The sequence below is a fragment of the Acanthopagrus latus genome, chromosome 15 (assembly GCF_904848185.1).
Source record: "Acanthopagrus latus isolate v.2019 chromosome 15, fAcaLat1.1, whole genome shotgun sequence".
Taxonomy (NCBI): domain Eukaryota; kingdom Metazoa; phylum Chordata; class Actinopteri; order Spariformes; family Sparidae; genus Acanthopagrus; species Acanthopagrus latus.
In genome coordinates, this window is record NC_051053.1 from 7,822,840 (window position 1) to 7,839,284 (window position 16,445).

The following is a 16,445-nucleotide window of genomic DNA, read 5'->3' on the forward strand; positions in this document are numbered from 1 at the left end:
ACATACTAGTCTTATTAAGTACTTATTATTTTTATCACACCGCAAAGTTAGATACAAATGCCTGTTCTGGTGAACTGTTACTGAATAGTAGTTTAAGCAGCATCATTAGCCTTTAGTGTCCAGTACCTGTGAGACTGCACCCTGGACTGTCTTCTCACAGGGCGCTATGTTGCAACTACCGTAAAGGCTACATGAACTGCGCATTCGAGATATTGGTGCGGCTCATTCGACCCCGCGACCGTGAGTAACAACACCGGCCTCAAGGCACTTTCCAGGGTGCTGGGTCGAAGTCCGTTCGGGTACAGCGGAAGTAGCCGTCACTTGTAAACCCTGTCCGGTATCTGTCATCGGTTTTATATCATATCACTTCGCACTGGTCCTGAGTTAAGCTTCAAATCTGAGACAACGGAACCGCCTGTGTAACGCGAGGCGACATGGCTGCGAGCGCGGATCCAGAGATAGTTGTCATCGGATGCGGGATATCAGGCATAGCAGCGGCTCACAGGCTCGTCAGAGCTGGATTCCAGCGTGTGCGGATACTAGAAGCGACTGCTAGAAGCGGAGGGAGGATCAAATCTGGAAGACTGGGTGAGCGACATTGCTGCTGTTCCTCTCTCTGTTTAATCATTTCCACTGCCCTCACCAGCCGCCATAGCTCAAACCCCAGATGATTGGCTCCCCCTCTTTATGAACTCAAGCGTAAACTTGCGGAGGTCCTCCCATCAGTACCACTCTCACACTGCTCCCAAGAAACAACGTTTCCCAGCATTTGTTCTTCTTTTTTTCTTTGTATGTCTGTCTCCTTTCTTTGGTTGCATGTACCGTACTAATGTTATTATTTTAAAGGTAAATTCGATCCGAAATGAAAATCCCACTCATCAGCCTCATCATCTTCTCACCTCCATGCCGACGGAGGGTCAGGTGAAGTCTCCGGAGCTTCACAGCAAAACAGTGTTGCAGCGTTCTCCCAAACCACTGAAGTAGATGGGGACTTGTTTTAAGGTTTAAATTAAACAAGTAAACATAAATGTAAAAGTGACATAATCCAAATCTCCCGTAGCCCCCGAGACCCCAAATTATTTGAAAAGATGCTGTAAACCCTTTTTTAAAGAGCTCATATTATGCAAATTTTCAGGTTCTTGTTTTTATTTGGGGGTCCTAGTAGAACAGGTTTACATACTTTCATTTTGAAAAATCACATAATTTTTCTCATATGGTGCACTGCTGTGGCATCCCCTGCTCTCTATTGAAATGATTGATTGTTTTTAAGGAGTAGGAGAATCCTTATTTTATCACGTATTATACACATGTAGTATAAGATTTTTGTGTTTGCACCAGTGACATGCAAATGGGTCTGACGGCAGCAGATGCTCTCCAAATTGGAAAGAAAAAAAAAACACCAAAAAAAAGACTCTGACTTGAATTTTAGCGGTTAGTTCAACCAGGCTATCCTGCTCTCCCTCTACAGGTAATAACATCACGGAGATAGGAGCAAGTTATATCCACGGTCCATCTGAGGAGAACCCAGTCTTTTGTCTGGCTCGTGACTATGGGCTCCTGGACGCAGAGGCCCTCAAACCAGAGAACCAGGCCATGTACATCGATGAACGTCCTCACTGGAGTCCCAACTGGTTCAGCAGTTCAGGTCACTGGATGTTTTAACGCGGCCTTTTTCCTCCCTCCCATTTCAAGTTATCCTATTGATTACTTTGTGGAAGTGCAGAGTGCGATGATGAATGATGTATATTGTGTGGGTGATGTGCAGGTCAGAGGCTGAGTGCTGAACTCATGAGACCTGCTATGGACATGTTTAACGAGCTCATGGATGAAACTGAACAGTTTCACAATAGAAGAGAAACACCCTGGCCCAGCGTGGGACATTTCATACGATCCGAAGTACGTCACGTCTCAGTCAATCAGCAAAAATGATTTTTCAGCCGCACGACCTGAAAAGTTCTTGGATGGAAAAATTAATCCTGTGTCTGCTCTCTGCGGGTGTGTGGTACCGTGCGCAGGCTCAACAGCGAGCAGCGGAGAAGTGGAAGGACAAGGATGAAAATACCCGAGAGCTGCTGCTGTGTGGCCTCAGTGCCAAGCTGAAGGACGAGGTCTGTGCCAGTGCAACACACACCATGGATGAGGTCGACCTGGCGGGATTTTCCATGTTCGAAGGTCTAAGGGGACTGGACTGCAACCTCCCAGGGTTTGCATTCCAACATATTTCAAACATATTCCTCCATAATAAATGTTAGACTCAGTGAGTGGCTCAGCCCTATTTGGTAATGGTTCACTCTGATGAGGCTCCTCCAGGGCACCCTGACACAGATCAGTTCGTCACCCAGTCAGGTGCTGGCAGTCCCTTCCTATCAGCAGAGCAGAAATGTTTAATAGCTTAGTCAGCTGACAGAAAATTAACTGGCGGTGTTTCAGAAAAGGCACATCTTTTCCGAGGTGTTGCAAGAAAATGCTCATGCGAGGGTCTGCTGCTTGTCTTACACGAAAGCAAGCTGCAGTTTGTTTTGTTTTGGACTGGACTCATTTGCAGACATTAACTTTGGCTCTGAAAAATTATTCAAAAATCCAATTATAAACAGTTTTCTGTCATTTTGCAGAAAGTAATTACAGCAGCCGATAACACTTTTATCTGTCTAACTAAGTAGTCTATTCATGCAAAAGCACTCAGTTCACCCCCTTAATTCATTTATTCATTTCAAATAGTTTTGAGACACTGTGGATACTTATTAGGAATTTCTTCCATGTTTCTCCCTTTGAAAAAGGGGTCTTTGTGGAGTTTTCCCTTACCAACACAGAGGGTGTTGTCTGCTGTACAGATTGTAAGGCTGCCTGAGGCAAATTTGATTTATGAGCTCGGGCTATTTAATAAGAATTAGTCTTGCCTTGACAGGAATATACTTTGGTAATCCATTACGAAGGCTTCTTCTGCTCTGCCTTCCTTTTGCTTCTTTTTCAGACGTGGAGCTGGAATCTCACTCTCTCTCATCCAGACACTCTAGTCTGACTACACCATAAAACGCCTTTAATTGTGTGTAATATTATTGTTGAGGTCACCTTGTCAGGCTCCTCGGGTCTTACTGAGATAAACCAATATCTACCTTAATTAGAAGCTTATATATCTGCATCCAGGTAACTTTTATGCTCATGCCTTTCTGTTGCAGTGCCTTTGAAGATCTAACCAAAAACTTGATGTCGGAGCTCCCCGCTGACTTGGTGAGCTACAATCGGCCTGTTCGCTGTATCCACTGGAACGACACAGAGAACGGAGTGGGCACAGTGACGGTCGAGTGTGATGACGGGGAGGGAATCGCTGCCAATCATGTTATATTCACAGTACCTCTAGGTACATTTCTGCACTCACCCTGTACTATTGATACAGATTTGTATTTAGTTTTAGTTTATTATTTGTGGCTGTATGCTATTCAGGCAACATTATTTTGACTGTACAGACGGGGTACTCGATATATACAGCACATTCTGGTATAACAGTTCTTTTGGAAAACCTGATGAAATAATAGATGTGAAATCCAACTAAATAAATATCATTAAAATCATTCAAATCAATCATCAAAAGCCAATATTGCCATAAAACAGGCAGGCTTGTTTCTCACAATAGCCTCATACAACTGTCATTACCTCTCTTTTTAATGGTGTGGCAAAATGTTTCATCACTCAGCTTTTTTTTCTCACCAGGATACCTTAAGAAGCACCATTCAACCCTGTTCCGTCCTCCTCTCCCTGCACACAAGCTCCACTCCGTCCAGAAACTGGGATTCGGGACGTGCAACAAAATATATGTAGAGTTTGAGTCTCCGTGGTGGGATGCTGACTGTGACATCATCCACCTGGTGTGGGAAGATGAGGTCTGTATTTGCGAGCGCATGCACAGAGCCCTCGTGTGAATGCTACAGAGCGTGACAGAACACGTGTCACTGTTCTGTAATGTTTGCACCCTGGCAGCACGCTTCAACATCAGGCCTCGTCAGAAGCAGTGCATCACTGACAAATGAATACGCTCACACGCACAGTGATTGTTTGTTTTACACCCTTTGTGCCTTTAGGGGGACGTATTGGTCCACATAAAGGATATAAGCAAATCCTGGATAAAAAAGATGTCGACATTCACCGTGCTCAAATACTGTGAAAGGTACAGACAGGTGACGGTTTCTCAGTCTTTTCTGTGTGAAATGTTTACAACAGCTGTGGGACTCCTCCCCTCTGTTCTGGTTAAACTCTCAGGGGAAGCCATGTCCTCTGCGGCTGGATCTCCGGGCAGGAGTCAGAGTATATGGAGTCGCTTCCTGAAGAGGAGCTCAGAAGTTCCATCACGGAGCTCATCCGCACATTCACAGGTGAGTTACAGATCTGTGGTCTCAACCCGTAGCTGTCTCCTAATTGCTAGTATGGATCTTATCTCGTCTAATTTTCCTCTGAGAACAGCTTGTTTATTCAGTTATGGAATAAGTTATTGAATGTATTATCCAAAACTACACAGAGTCCACTTAAAGATGTGAAAGAAATGTTTAAAAACAGGACTGATGACGAAATTACATTTTAATCTTTCACCTCAAAAAATTAAAAGATACTGCTCAGCCCTCCTGGGTTGTGTGACAGGCGCCTCACCTTCTTCAGGTGTCTGGATAAACATTACAATAGTCAAAATGTGCACATAAATGTTTTGTAAATTATCCAAGGACCACACACCTTTAGAAAACACATTGATTCAAACTCTTTACCATCCAGGAAAATAGGTGAAGGAAGTATTTTTACAAATGAAATCTATAAAACATCACACCATCATACTATAGGATCGGCTATAGATCAGTTAAAAGTGTTGCTAATATGAATAACAATTCTACTCAATGATGTAATGTACACACTGAGTGAAAAGTTTACAGTCAGCTTCATTTTTATGATAGAATTTATTTTCCTGCCAATTTAAAATAATGGGAATATAATGCATTTACATTAAGTCGGCATATAGTCATCACATTAAAATCTTCCCAAACCCGTCAGCCTTTTCAGAGCGATGTAAGATCCCCAGCTGTGAACACCTCAAGGATGTTGCAAAACTGGTGTCCTCTCCTGTGGTGCCACCTGCTGGCCAAACCGTGCATATTTTGACTCGCTCATTGAAAGAATGGCAGAGCTATTTCTCTATACTTAGCTTTGTGTGCAGGAGTATTACTGTATAGAATTACAGCCACAAGTATGACTATCAGTGTCCATTTGAAAATGTATGGGACCTAATTAAAGAGATGTCAGTTAATGTTTAGGATTGCAATAATACTGATGTGTCGGAGGATCTCGAGATGTTCTACATAAGGAAGTAAAACTTCTGATATAATTAATGTAATGTAATGTAAACATGTAACAAGGGGCTGCAGGTTGGACCTGAGCGCCAGGCTGTTGCATCAAGGACGCAGCCTCCGTACAAGGAGCTCACACTCACACCAACTGAACTACTTTGTTTAGGAAACTCTGCAATCACACCAAGGGGAATCCTGCGCACTCAGTGGTTTCATGACCCCTGGACATGTGGGTCCTTCTGCTACCCAGCTGTAGGCGTCACAGCGCAGGACCTGGAGAACATGATGGAGCCCCTGCCTGTGAAGGGATCACAGTCTCAGGTACATGTGAGCACGTTTCGTTTTCACACAAACACACATCGCGACCTCTGTTGCCTCTCGGTTCTAACTGCTTGGATGCGTTTCAGCCCCTGCAGGTGTTGTTTGCCGGAGAGGCTACTCATCCATGCTACTACTCCACCATCCACGGAGCTCTCCTCACTGGGTGGAGGGAAGCCGATCGACTCATCTCTCACTACACCACCGTCAGTCCATGAAGCCACCCAGATCTGACAAAGATGCTGCATGCTTAACAACATTTTGTATATTTTTTTTACTCCAGTATTTTCACATTTCTTACAGACCACGTACTGTATGTAAAAAACATTGTACAAAGCATTTTGGGGTTTTTTTTGTTTGTTTGTTTAATTGTTTTTACATTTAGAGGAAGTTTTAAATAAGACCAAGTGGCATACACAATCATCCATCGCTGTAAGATAACTAAACAAAAAAAAAAAGCTTGCCAGATTACTTTTCAGTCAACTTATTTACCAACCATGAAACATTTCTTTTGATTTGTGAAATTTACGTTTCAACAAATAGCTGAAACCACTGGAAAGATTCACTGTTCTGTCTGCCATGTTAATATATTGCACATTGATGCAAGAATGTAATTGTCGAAGCGACAGTGTTTTTTTATGCAAAATTAAAATTTTAACAGATGAATCCATAAACAGATGTGAGCATATGTGTTTGCAGTCCTGCACGGCTATATGTTGTTTACTGTTATGGATTGTAATTTTTTTCTATTCATTCAGCTTTCGCAAGCTGTCAGGTCAGTGTGAACCTCACCGCGGCGGCATCATCTTGTTGGTTGTACTTCAGAAAGTTCCCAGGGACCAACTTGTAAAGAAATGAAAAGATAAAAACAGCCTGGTCCCATGGGCAGCTGCCCTTTGGTCATACTTCAGGGGTCCCAGGCATTTCCAGGATTACTGCATGTCTTTCTAACTGAAAATGTGTTTGATATTGTGCATTACAAAGTACAGGTGACGTGATGAAGGCCTCAACGAGAGCTCTGCTTTAACAGGCCCTGTTGGAGGAAGGTCCTGCTTGTCGCTGCTTACATGTTACATACTGAATGAATGTGTTTAATCAAGTTGCCACAATAAAAAAAGACCTCTCACTGATAACAACGTTATCCAAGCCGAAAACATTATTGAGTCGATTATCTTTTCACAGTAAAAAGCAGAAAAAAACCCACACCCCCGGAATTAGATTAAAAGTAGTGTCCTCCATTCTATCGTGTAGGAAGTATCTATCAGAATGGACCACTGTCTCTGTACAAGTATTTTAAATGACAGGAGTCAGTACATTTCTAACCATTGCCTGGTGTGTTGTGGGGACGTTCAGGTCACAGCTAGTCATTCAGTGGCAGACTGAGGGGTCAAACGGACACCATCTGCAAAAACTGTTTTATTATGTGAGTCGGGTTTAAATGTAATGTATAACCAGACTGAGTATATCACTGTTATAAAACATACAGGGAACTACAGCCTATTTAACCATTTAAAGGCTCACAGAGAGAACACTGTACCATGTGTCATCTACCACAGGGGCACTGTTCTGAATTTTTCTTCCCTTTTTTCTTGTGAAAATGGGAGCACTGTCAGGGAAAGAAAAAAAGTAATGCAACAACTACCAAAAGAACAATTATTGTAATACGAGCTTTTTTGCAAATCAAATAATGGCTGAATCTTGATATATACCCCTTTATGAGTACATGTGTAAGAAGCTGGACATGCCATCCTGTGAGCATGTGTGCGCTGCCACATCCACCAACTTGTAAAGTAACCCCGGCCTCCATTTCAGCGACCTTTATTTCGAAAATTCGAACCGGAAACGCCCCCTTTTATGGTCATCTCCACAGGAAGTCAACCAGAGACAGTTAGCCAACCATCAGCGGAGTTAACTGTCTGTAACGTTAGTAGCTGGGATCCAGAGATGTCTCTCGGTGTGAACTCTAAAGTAGTAGTAGTGGGATGCGGGATATCAGGCATAGCAGCGGCTCACAGGCTCGTCAAAGCCGGTTTCCATCATGTGCGGATACTGGAAGCGACTGCGAGAAGCGGAGGGAGGATCAGAACAGGAAGACTTGGTGAGAGACTGTCCGTGTTCTGTGGCAACTTCTGCACACTTGCCCCGCTGTGTGTTTACCGCAGAGACAGGCTGACTGGCTCTGACAGGTCAGATACACGTCTTATTGTATTACGTGTTTATTACAGCAGAAGTGGCTGCAGCCTCTTATCGTCCCAGTTTACAACAGTTGACATTGGGGTACACTGTTGATAAGTCATCAGTTCATCACTGTTTTGTCGCAGATTTCCCCTTTGTCACAAAATTGATGCTTCTGCGCTTTTGATATTGCACTTGGCCATATTGCGATTTCGCTGATATTCAGATTATTGCACAGCATTAAGACCAGACTTACCTATGTCTGCTGTAAATCATTTAAATATAACTATTAAATGCAGGTGGATAATGCAAGGGTTATTCCGCTTTAATGACTATATAAGGGCTGTAAAGGAGTGACAAAGAACAACAACCAAGATCAGTAGTGATCTTTTTCTCCTCTGCAGGTGATAATATCATTGAGATAGGGGCAAACTGGATCCATGGACCGTCCGAGGAGAACCCCGTGTTTTGTCTTGCCCGTCAGTATGGGCTCCTTGATCCAGAGGCCCTCACCCCAGAGAACCAGACCATGGACATTGGAGGACATCCTCCCTGGGTTCCCAACATCTTCACCAGTTCAGGTATGCCAGAGGTTTTGAAAAAAACAAAGCCTGTTGTAAGACTGAACTCTCAGATCGTAGGAGTAGAAATCTGTGTGCGCGGGGCCAAAACGTTTGTGAGGTTAAATTGGATGGCATGACATGATGCATTATTTGAATTTATATTTAGTCTGTAATTATTTTTGGATAGTTTGATCTTTCCCTTTCATGCCAAGGCCCTATTGCTCTCTGTTGTGGACTTCCTGGTATGCATAGTAAAATACTATATCTGTAAAAAAGGGTGGTGGATTGTTTTATTTATTTTAGGCAAAATAAAATATTGTGCATTACTCATCTATAGCAGCCAAAAAAGCACTAATATAATACAGAAGCAGATTGAGGTGGCTGCACAGTTGATTTGAGACTTAAGTTTGACTGCAGTCAGCTACACATGTCTCAGATAAAGGTACCTGAATTTAATTGATATTAGAATATTTATAAGCTTGAGTGCAGTAGAGATATGTTAGGTATGTATGTGTGTAATGAATTACAGCAGCTTGCAGGTGCTTTTGCATAATTGTATGTGATGCAACATTTCCAGCGTTGAGTCAGGCTATACATTTTTTAGTGCAGTGTGTGAGTGAAGTGATATAAATTGGCTGCTTTCCAAATTAGCATTCTGTGGGTTACGTAACTTGTGCAGGTCGGAAGCTGAGTGCTGAGGACTTCGATCCTGCCAAGGAGATGTTTATTGAGCTGCTGATTGAAAGTGCAGACTTTCAGAGTAAAGGAGGAGAACCCTGTGCCAGTGTGGGAGATTTCATCCGATCACAGGTACATTTCTTTCAGTGACTACAACTGTGACACCAGCAGAGTGTGTTTCAGCTACCAGCCTGGATTATCTAGAATATTTTAGCTATTTTTGATGATAAACTTCACTTCTTGTTTCGCCGCTTTCTGTCTGGCGCAGGTACAACAGCGAGCAGCAGAGAAGTGGAAAGATGTTGACGCAGCCACAAGATCTCTGAGACTGTGTTTGATCAGCACCATGTTGAAGGTGGAGTGCTGCGTTAATGGGACCCACAGCATGGATGAGGTTGGCCTGGGGGGCTTTGGCCTATACGAGACTCTACCTGGACTGGACTGCACATTCCCAAGGTTTTTTTTACTTCATCAGTGCATCCTAATTTCCTGCATTTTCATTTTAAAATCTCATTATCAAGTGGCATGAAATAAAGATAATATGTTATCCAGTATTTTATTGAAGTGATTTCTACAGCACGTGTGTACGTCTGACTTTTCTTTTATTGTTTTCTTTCTCGTGCAGTGGCTATGAAGGTCTAATCAAAAACTTGATGTCGGAGCTCCCCGCTGACTCGGTGACCTACAACCGGCCTGTGCGCTGTGTCCACTGGAACAACACAGAGAACGGAGTGAACACTGTGACCGTCGAGTGCGATGACGGGGAGAGGGTCGCTGCTGATCATGTTATTGTCACACTACCTCTCGGTAAAATCAGATGCATCAGCTCAGTGCATGAAATGTTGAGTTTGTGCTAAATAAAAACAAGTTCAACATGCAACTTAATTATCTTGCATTTTGCTTTGGTAAGTAATCACAAAAACATTTTTATGTGGTACCAAAATATACATTTTTTGGAGAAATGCTTCGTCTATAGGCTGCAAAGCATAAAGCAACTACAAAATAAAATAAATGATCACAATGAATGAAATTATCGGTCTATAAGTGACACCTTGGATTCAAAGTTAAGTGACAACAGCTTGATTTTGCTGTAGGCTTTTTTTCAGGCTGCTTGGTACTGAGCATAAAGTAACTGGTTCTGGTTCATCAGGGTACCTGAAGAAGCACCACCAGGCCCTGTTCCATCCTCCTCTCCCTCTGCACAAGCTGCACTCCGTCCAGAGACTCGGCTTTGGAACGAACAACAAGATATTTGTGGAATTTGATTTGCCGTGGTGGGATGCTAACTGTGAGGTCATCTATTTCTCATGGGAAGATGAGGTGGGACGTGTGGTCAACAATGAATGGTGTACGTTTTACCGCGCATACACACTGAAGTCAGTTATATACGTTCTTTTCTCCTTCGTGTTTCAGGATGCCATGGTGGACCAAGTGCCAGACGTACATAGATCCTGGATAAAGAAGTTGTTTGGCTTCACTGTGCTCAAACCCACTGAAAGGTCAGCAACCACGTTGGGACACAAATGCTGGTTCATGGCTCGCGTGTTTAGATTGCATTTAGCAGAATAACACTGTCAGATTATTTGAGTAGGAGTGCACTTTCGTTTGTGGTTTAACTTTCAGGTACGGCCATGTTCTGTGTGGTTGGATCGCCGGGCATGAGTCAGAGTATATGGAGACGCTGCCTGAACAGGAGGTTATGCAAAACATCACACAGCTCATCCGCCGCTTTACAGGTGAGTCTGAACGAGTCAGAAGCCTAACTGGATGATCATTCCATCCTTGAGTATGTTAGAATAATTCCCTTCAGCATTTCTGGGCTAACTGTGTATGTTTAGGGAACCCGACCATCACCCCGAGAAGAGTCCTGCGCTCTCAGTGGTTTCACGACCCCTGGACGTGTGGATCCTACAGTTTCCCCGGAAGAGGCTGCTCAGTGCAGGACCTGGAGAACATGATGGAGCCGCTGCCTACGAAGGGATCACAGGCAAAAGTACCTAAATGTTCATGCTCAGATATAAATATGTGCTCCCAGCAAACACACTGATGTGCCCGTAATGAACCAATATTAAAGTTTCATTGTTCTAACAGTTTGGTCTGTTTCAGCCCCTGCAGGTGTTGTTTGCTGGAGAGGCTACTCATCCCTACTTCTACTCCACCGTCCACGGAGCTCTCCTCACTGGGTGGAGAGAAGCTGATCGACTCATCTCTCACTACACCACCGTCAGTCAGTCAGAGCCACCCAAGTCAAAGCTGTAAAGGAACACAAAAAGGGATTCTTCACCGAGTTTTTAGCTAAAATTTACACCTTCTTTAAATTACGATGTTTGGGTTGATTGCCTGGAAGCTTGCTGCTAATTTAAATCAGTCATTTACAGTTTTGAAAATTGTTCCCCTGCCAGTGAAGAGTAAAGCTCCTGTTTTTAGTGCATTAAAGTACAAATTAACAATTAGTAATTTCAACTTGGACAGGCAATCTATACAAATGATCAATACAGTTATGATATTTTCATTAAACACATTCAAGATACAGCCTAAAACATTAAATTATGAAATGCTCTTGAAATGAAATTTTAACATGTAGTAATCCTGTTTACAAATCAGCTTAATAACAATACAGTGATATCAGTTAGCATCTTTTTTTTTTATTATTTTAGGACTGAAGTCCATACAGCTTTCAACTTTCCCCTTTTGAGAATATATATTTTGATTATGGATAAGTGTCAAATATTGTAAATAAACATAACATTTATTATTAAATTGTTCTTGTCCTGTTATTACTCATTATTTTGTTGTTTATATCATACAGATACCAATCAATTCTATTGAGTTTTTGTTTGTAAGATTTCTGAATCTTCTGATGACAAATCATACAAATTGCCTAGATAATGTTGCTTAAAGTATTAAGTTATATTTTATTTAGCTAACTTTTATGAAGAAACTAACTCATGCTTTTGGCATTATTTTATACTTGCAATGGACTCTGTTGTTTTGTAAATACAAAATGCTGAAAATGTATCACATCATCAGGAGACAAAACTTGACAAATTAAAGCTGATTGTTTTTTGTTTGTTTGTTTGTTTTTTTTTTTCTTTTGAATCAGACAACTTTGTATAGAATCAGAAGTCATCCGTTTTAGTTTTGAAATTTTGGGGTCTTTTGATGCGACAGACTTATTTCTAAGCCTGTATTTGATTGGATTCTGCTTCACATGAACACACATTACAGGTGTAATGAAATCACCAGCAGCTATTATTTAGAATCACGTGTGTGGTTGTATGTCGTTTTATTTAGTTTTATTTCTCCTTTTTTATTTACAACTCTGCAAATGTTCAGGGTCCACAGACTGTACAATTGTATTAGGTTTCATGCTTGCAAACTTACTAGAAAGACTCCCTCGAGTACGCATGCGTGTGGGTGCATTCAGCTGCTCGTAACGGCCGGTTCAGTTGTAAAAGTTTATCCACGACTATCAGTGCAGGTATTTAATAGCTGTACAAAGCAGGTGCAAGAGACAGTGGTTGGAGTAATTCTTATTCCATCTCGGTATAGCAGTTAAACCACACAAAAAAGGCATAGAAGAAGAAGTAGTCTCAAAGCGGAACGAACGTGTTGAACGACAGGTTCAAGTCGGCATGTAAACAGTGCAGCACACCATCAACATGCCTAGCTCCAGGTTAGCAAGAGCCTGTCGGTCATAGTTAAATCTGGCAATACCACACATGAAAGCCAGAAAGTCGTATGTAGTGTGACAGTGAGGATGAAACTGTACCAGGCGCTCCGTAATGTCGGAACCTTCAGAACCGTGTTTGACTTCGGTGGACGGGACGTGGCCCATTGGTTCCCCGGACACATGGCTAAAGGTGACAGCTCTGCTTTAACTTATATATCAAATAATATGTAACATGTAATATAACTCACTGGTGACACCATTGCTGTAATGATGGTTTCCAATGACTTTGCAGGACTACGGCAGATGAAAGCCAACCTCAAGAGCGTGGACTGCATCATAGAAATCCACGATGCCAGAATATCCTTTTTTTTTTCAATCCTTTTTTTTTTTTTTTTTTTTTACTGCATCAATGTTAGAATACAGAAGAAATATTGTAACCAAGTGCTATTCCAAGATAAGATAGTTCAAGTTATATCATACAGCAGTGTTGTTATTATTTGCTCCTATAGTAGTCCAAGGAGATGCCTGTTGCGTATCTGTATAGCACTTTTCAAAACAAGGAAACGCGTTTCTTTACAAAACACAACAAAACAAAAAACAGAGTAATCACATGAGCATGATCAAAGAGAGAAAAATTCTTTTGAATAAAGAAAAAAAGGTAATTAAACAATTGAGCTATACAAGATGCTATAATCTCCATAGACAAATAATTCTATAATATGTGAGCCTTGGAGAGAGAGAAGTATTCACCTCTGTTTATTAATATTGACCTTGGTACAACCACAAGGAAAGCTGACACTTTGAAATAGGTCAGAGGCCATAGAAAGGACAGATTGGTGAATACAAAAAAAATCTTCGAAGCAGCAATTTGAACACGGTGCAGACGGGGGTTATTTCATTAATACCAGTATACAGTAGACAAAGAGGGCAAAGATGGTCTGACCTTAGAGCTGCTTGAAACAAGCCTGAACAACTGGTTGAATTTGATTATCTGCTAAGATTGCAGTCCACCCAGATTTCACCACATCACTCAATACACTAAACATTTAATGATCTAAAATGAACATTTTGAAGTGATTAACCATCCTGCACATATGTGAGCAGGTAGTATTGTAGCATTATGTCCTTGGGAGCCCAAGCAGGTGAATCCAAACACATTTGTTTTTTTCTTTAACATGAAGCACATTCCCTTCTCTGGAAGAAACCCTGTGTTCCAGGAGAGTCTAGATGTCAGACCACATCTGCTGGTTCTCAACAAGATGGACCTCACCGATCTGTCCAACAAGCAGGTAAGAAGTCATGCTGCGGTTTCAGGAGAGTCACGGCTCATCAGCGGCTTCAAAATCAGCGATGCAAAATGATGTCTTTACATGTGCACTGTAGAGAATCCTGAGGACGCTCGAAAAGAAGGGGGTGAGGAATGTTCTCTTCACAGACTGTCTGAAGCAGAGAGATGAAAACATCAAAAAGGTAAAGCTCATCTTCACTTTGGACCAGACATTTAACTGTTGCAGAGGGTTGTCATCAACTGATGTGAAATAAAGATTATGAGCATAAATGTGACAATTATTCTGCGTTGTATTTTTTTCTGTAGTTGGTGCCAATGGTGATAGAAATGATCAAAAGCACACCGCGCTTTAACAGAGATGAAGTAAGGCTAAAATGAATGCTTATCAAATTATACAACCTTTCCTCGACTCCCCCACCCCCATCGTATTGTTCCCAAGGTATTGGCCATCAACTGATCTTGTTCATGTGAATCTTTCAGAATACAAATTATTGCCTGATGGTGATCGGAGTGCCCAATGTGGGGAAGTCGTCTCTTATTAACGCCTTAAGGAGAACGTACTTGAAAAGAGGTATGTATAGTATAATCAGGTGTTTGATAGTTGTTGGACCTTGATTCAGTGTGATAGTTGATAGATTGATAAATAGATAATAGTGAAAAAGTCATTCATGTTGTACTTTCTCCCTAATTTCAGGTCGTGCATCTCGAGTGGGTGGGGAGCCAGGTATTACTAAAGCGGTCCTGACTAGAATTCAGGTGGGTTTGGACGACGTGCTTGTTTCTAAATATTTCCATTTATGGGTTCAATGTGTGCTTATTTGTAAAGTATCTGTAACTGTTTTTGTCCTCAGGTGTGTGAGCGACCCATAATGCACCTGTTGGACACACCAGGAGTCCTGCCCCCTAAGATTGAGAGTGTTGAAACTGGGATGAAGCTGGCTTTATGTGGTGAGCAGAGCAGGATTGTTTTCATTATTAGAAGAATTACTGTCACTCAGATGTTTGAAGTGTTTTTTGAGGTGCACAACTAATTTTTGATTATTATTTTTTTCTTTCCAGGAACTATTCTAGACCATTTAGTGGGTGAGGACGTTATCGCCGACTACTTACTTTACTCTCTGAACAGGCTCGGGAATTTCAGGTGGGAACTTTCAGCCTCAGTTATGACTGTATGAACTCTGATACAATCGGTGTGTCTTTTGCGTCACATTACTGTGACTGAAAACTGTGTGTGTGCGTTTATGTGCAGTTATGTAGAGAAGTACAGCCTCCAAGAGCCTTGTGATGACATCAAGGATGTCCTCAAACGTATTGCTGTAAAACTTGGAAAGACTCAGCGGGTAAAAGCCATTACTGGAGTGGGTAAGAAAAAGCTAATCCTTCACATACTTCACATACTGCTACATACAGTGTCATTTACAAGCTATTAACAAACCAAACAGTTTGACTTTTTGGGAAATACAATTATTGTAATCCTGTCCAAGATTTGGATAAGATGATCATGTCTGTATGAAAAATATTTCACTAAAGTCAGCAGCAGGTTATCTTAGCATAAAGACTGATAACAAGGGCAAACAGCTAGCTAACTAGCCTAGCTGTGTAACAAAATCCATCTACCAGCATCTGAAAAACTCACTGAATAATTATATTAATTTAATAAGTCTATTTCAGTCTAGTTATAATGAAATGAAATGACATTTGTTTGTGGGCAGTAAGTCATCATTGCATTTATCATCAGTGTCCTGGCAGCCTCAATCATAAGAAGAAAATGTTCCAATTCACTGGACTGTATCCAAACCAGGCAGTCCGTCTTCTCATCTCAGTCTTAGCAAAGTGATTCAGCATGTTTCCTAAAATGTCAAACATTTGCTTTAAAAGTGGCATTACATTACAGCCAGATATGTGCTATATTGACGTAATTATCTAATTTAATGTTGTGACAAGAGCATTTGCTTTTTAAACACATGAAGACACATCCTAAAACTGTAGGAGTCAGTATTAGCGTCGCCACAAGTATTCAGTCGTCCTAAATACTAGCTGCTTGTGTTTTCCATGCTGAAATCCGCATCTGTACCTGTTTGAACATCAGTCGGAAGTATGTGCCAACGTCCTTGAAAAGTTTTTAAATTGCTTGTTTCTTGTTTCCCTCAGGGAACATTACCGTCACTATCCCAAACTACACAGCAGCGGCTTACGATTTCATCAGAGCCTTCAGGAGAGGCGAGCTGGGACAAGTGATGCTCGACTGACCTCAGACATTTTAACCAGAGAACCCACAAACGTGTCATCATGGGAACATTCTGGTCTCTGCCCCCGTGCCTTCGACATTTTGGGAACACCATGCAGTTTATTTTGTTTGTGGGTGACATGAAAAGTCGGCAGAGCTCCGTGTCCTTTGTAAATAAAACAATTTAACTTCATTCAGG

At 41.6% G+C, this 16,445-nt stretch overlaps 2 protein-coding genes across 2 annotated transcripts; both read left to right on the forward strand.

The window, feature by feature from the left end:
* The first annotated feature begins 196 nt into the window (after positions 1–196).
* si:dkey-275b16.2 (peroxisomal N(1)-acetyl-spermine/spermidine oxidase) lies at positions 197–12,025 on the forward strand. Its single transcript, XM_037124749.1, has 20 exons — positions 197–588; positions 1,469–1,645; positions 1,766–1,896; positions 2,016–2,203; positions 3,177–3,358; positions 3,709–3,878; positions 4,077–4,162; positions 4,255–4,367; positions 5,491–5,645; positions 5,732–5,857; positions 7,455–7,740; positions 8,222–8,398; positions 9,060–9,190; positions 9,327–9,514; positions 9,684–9,865; positions 10,209–10,378; positions 10,472–10,557; positions 10,682–10,794; positions 10,897–11,051; positions 11,165–12,025. Exons 1-20 carry the CDS (start codon positions 435–437, stop codon positions 11,315–11,317), a joined length of 3,123 nt encoding a protein of 1,040 aa, XP_036980644.1. The 5' UTR covers positions 197–434; the 3' UTR covers positions 11,318–12,025.
* Positions 12,026–12,534: 509 nt separating this feature from the next.
* mtg1 (mitochondrial ribosome-associated GTPase 1) lies at positions 12,535–16,439 on the forward strand. Its single transcript, XM_037124587.1, has 11 exons — positions 12,535–12,921; positions 13,024–13,088; positions 13,916–14,020; positions 14,115–14,201; positions 14,326–14,382; positions 14,500–14,590; positions 14,714–14,775; positions 14,871–14,967; positions 15,079–15,160; positions 15,269–15,381; positions 16,171–16,439. Exons 1-11 carry the CDS (start codon positions 12,819–12,821, stop codon positions 16,266–16,268), a joined length of 960 nt encoding a protein of 319 aa, XP_036980482.1. The 5' UTR covers positions 12,535–12,818; the 3' UTR covers positions 16,269–16,439.
* Positions 16,440–16,445: the final 6 nt, after the last annotated feature.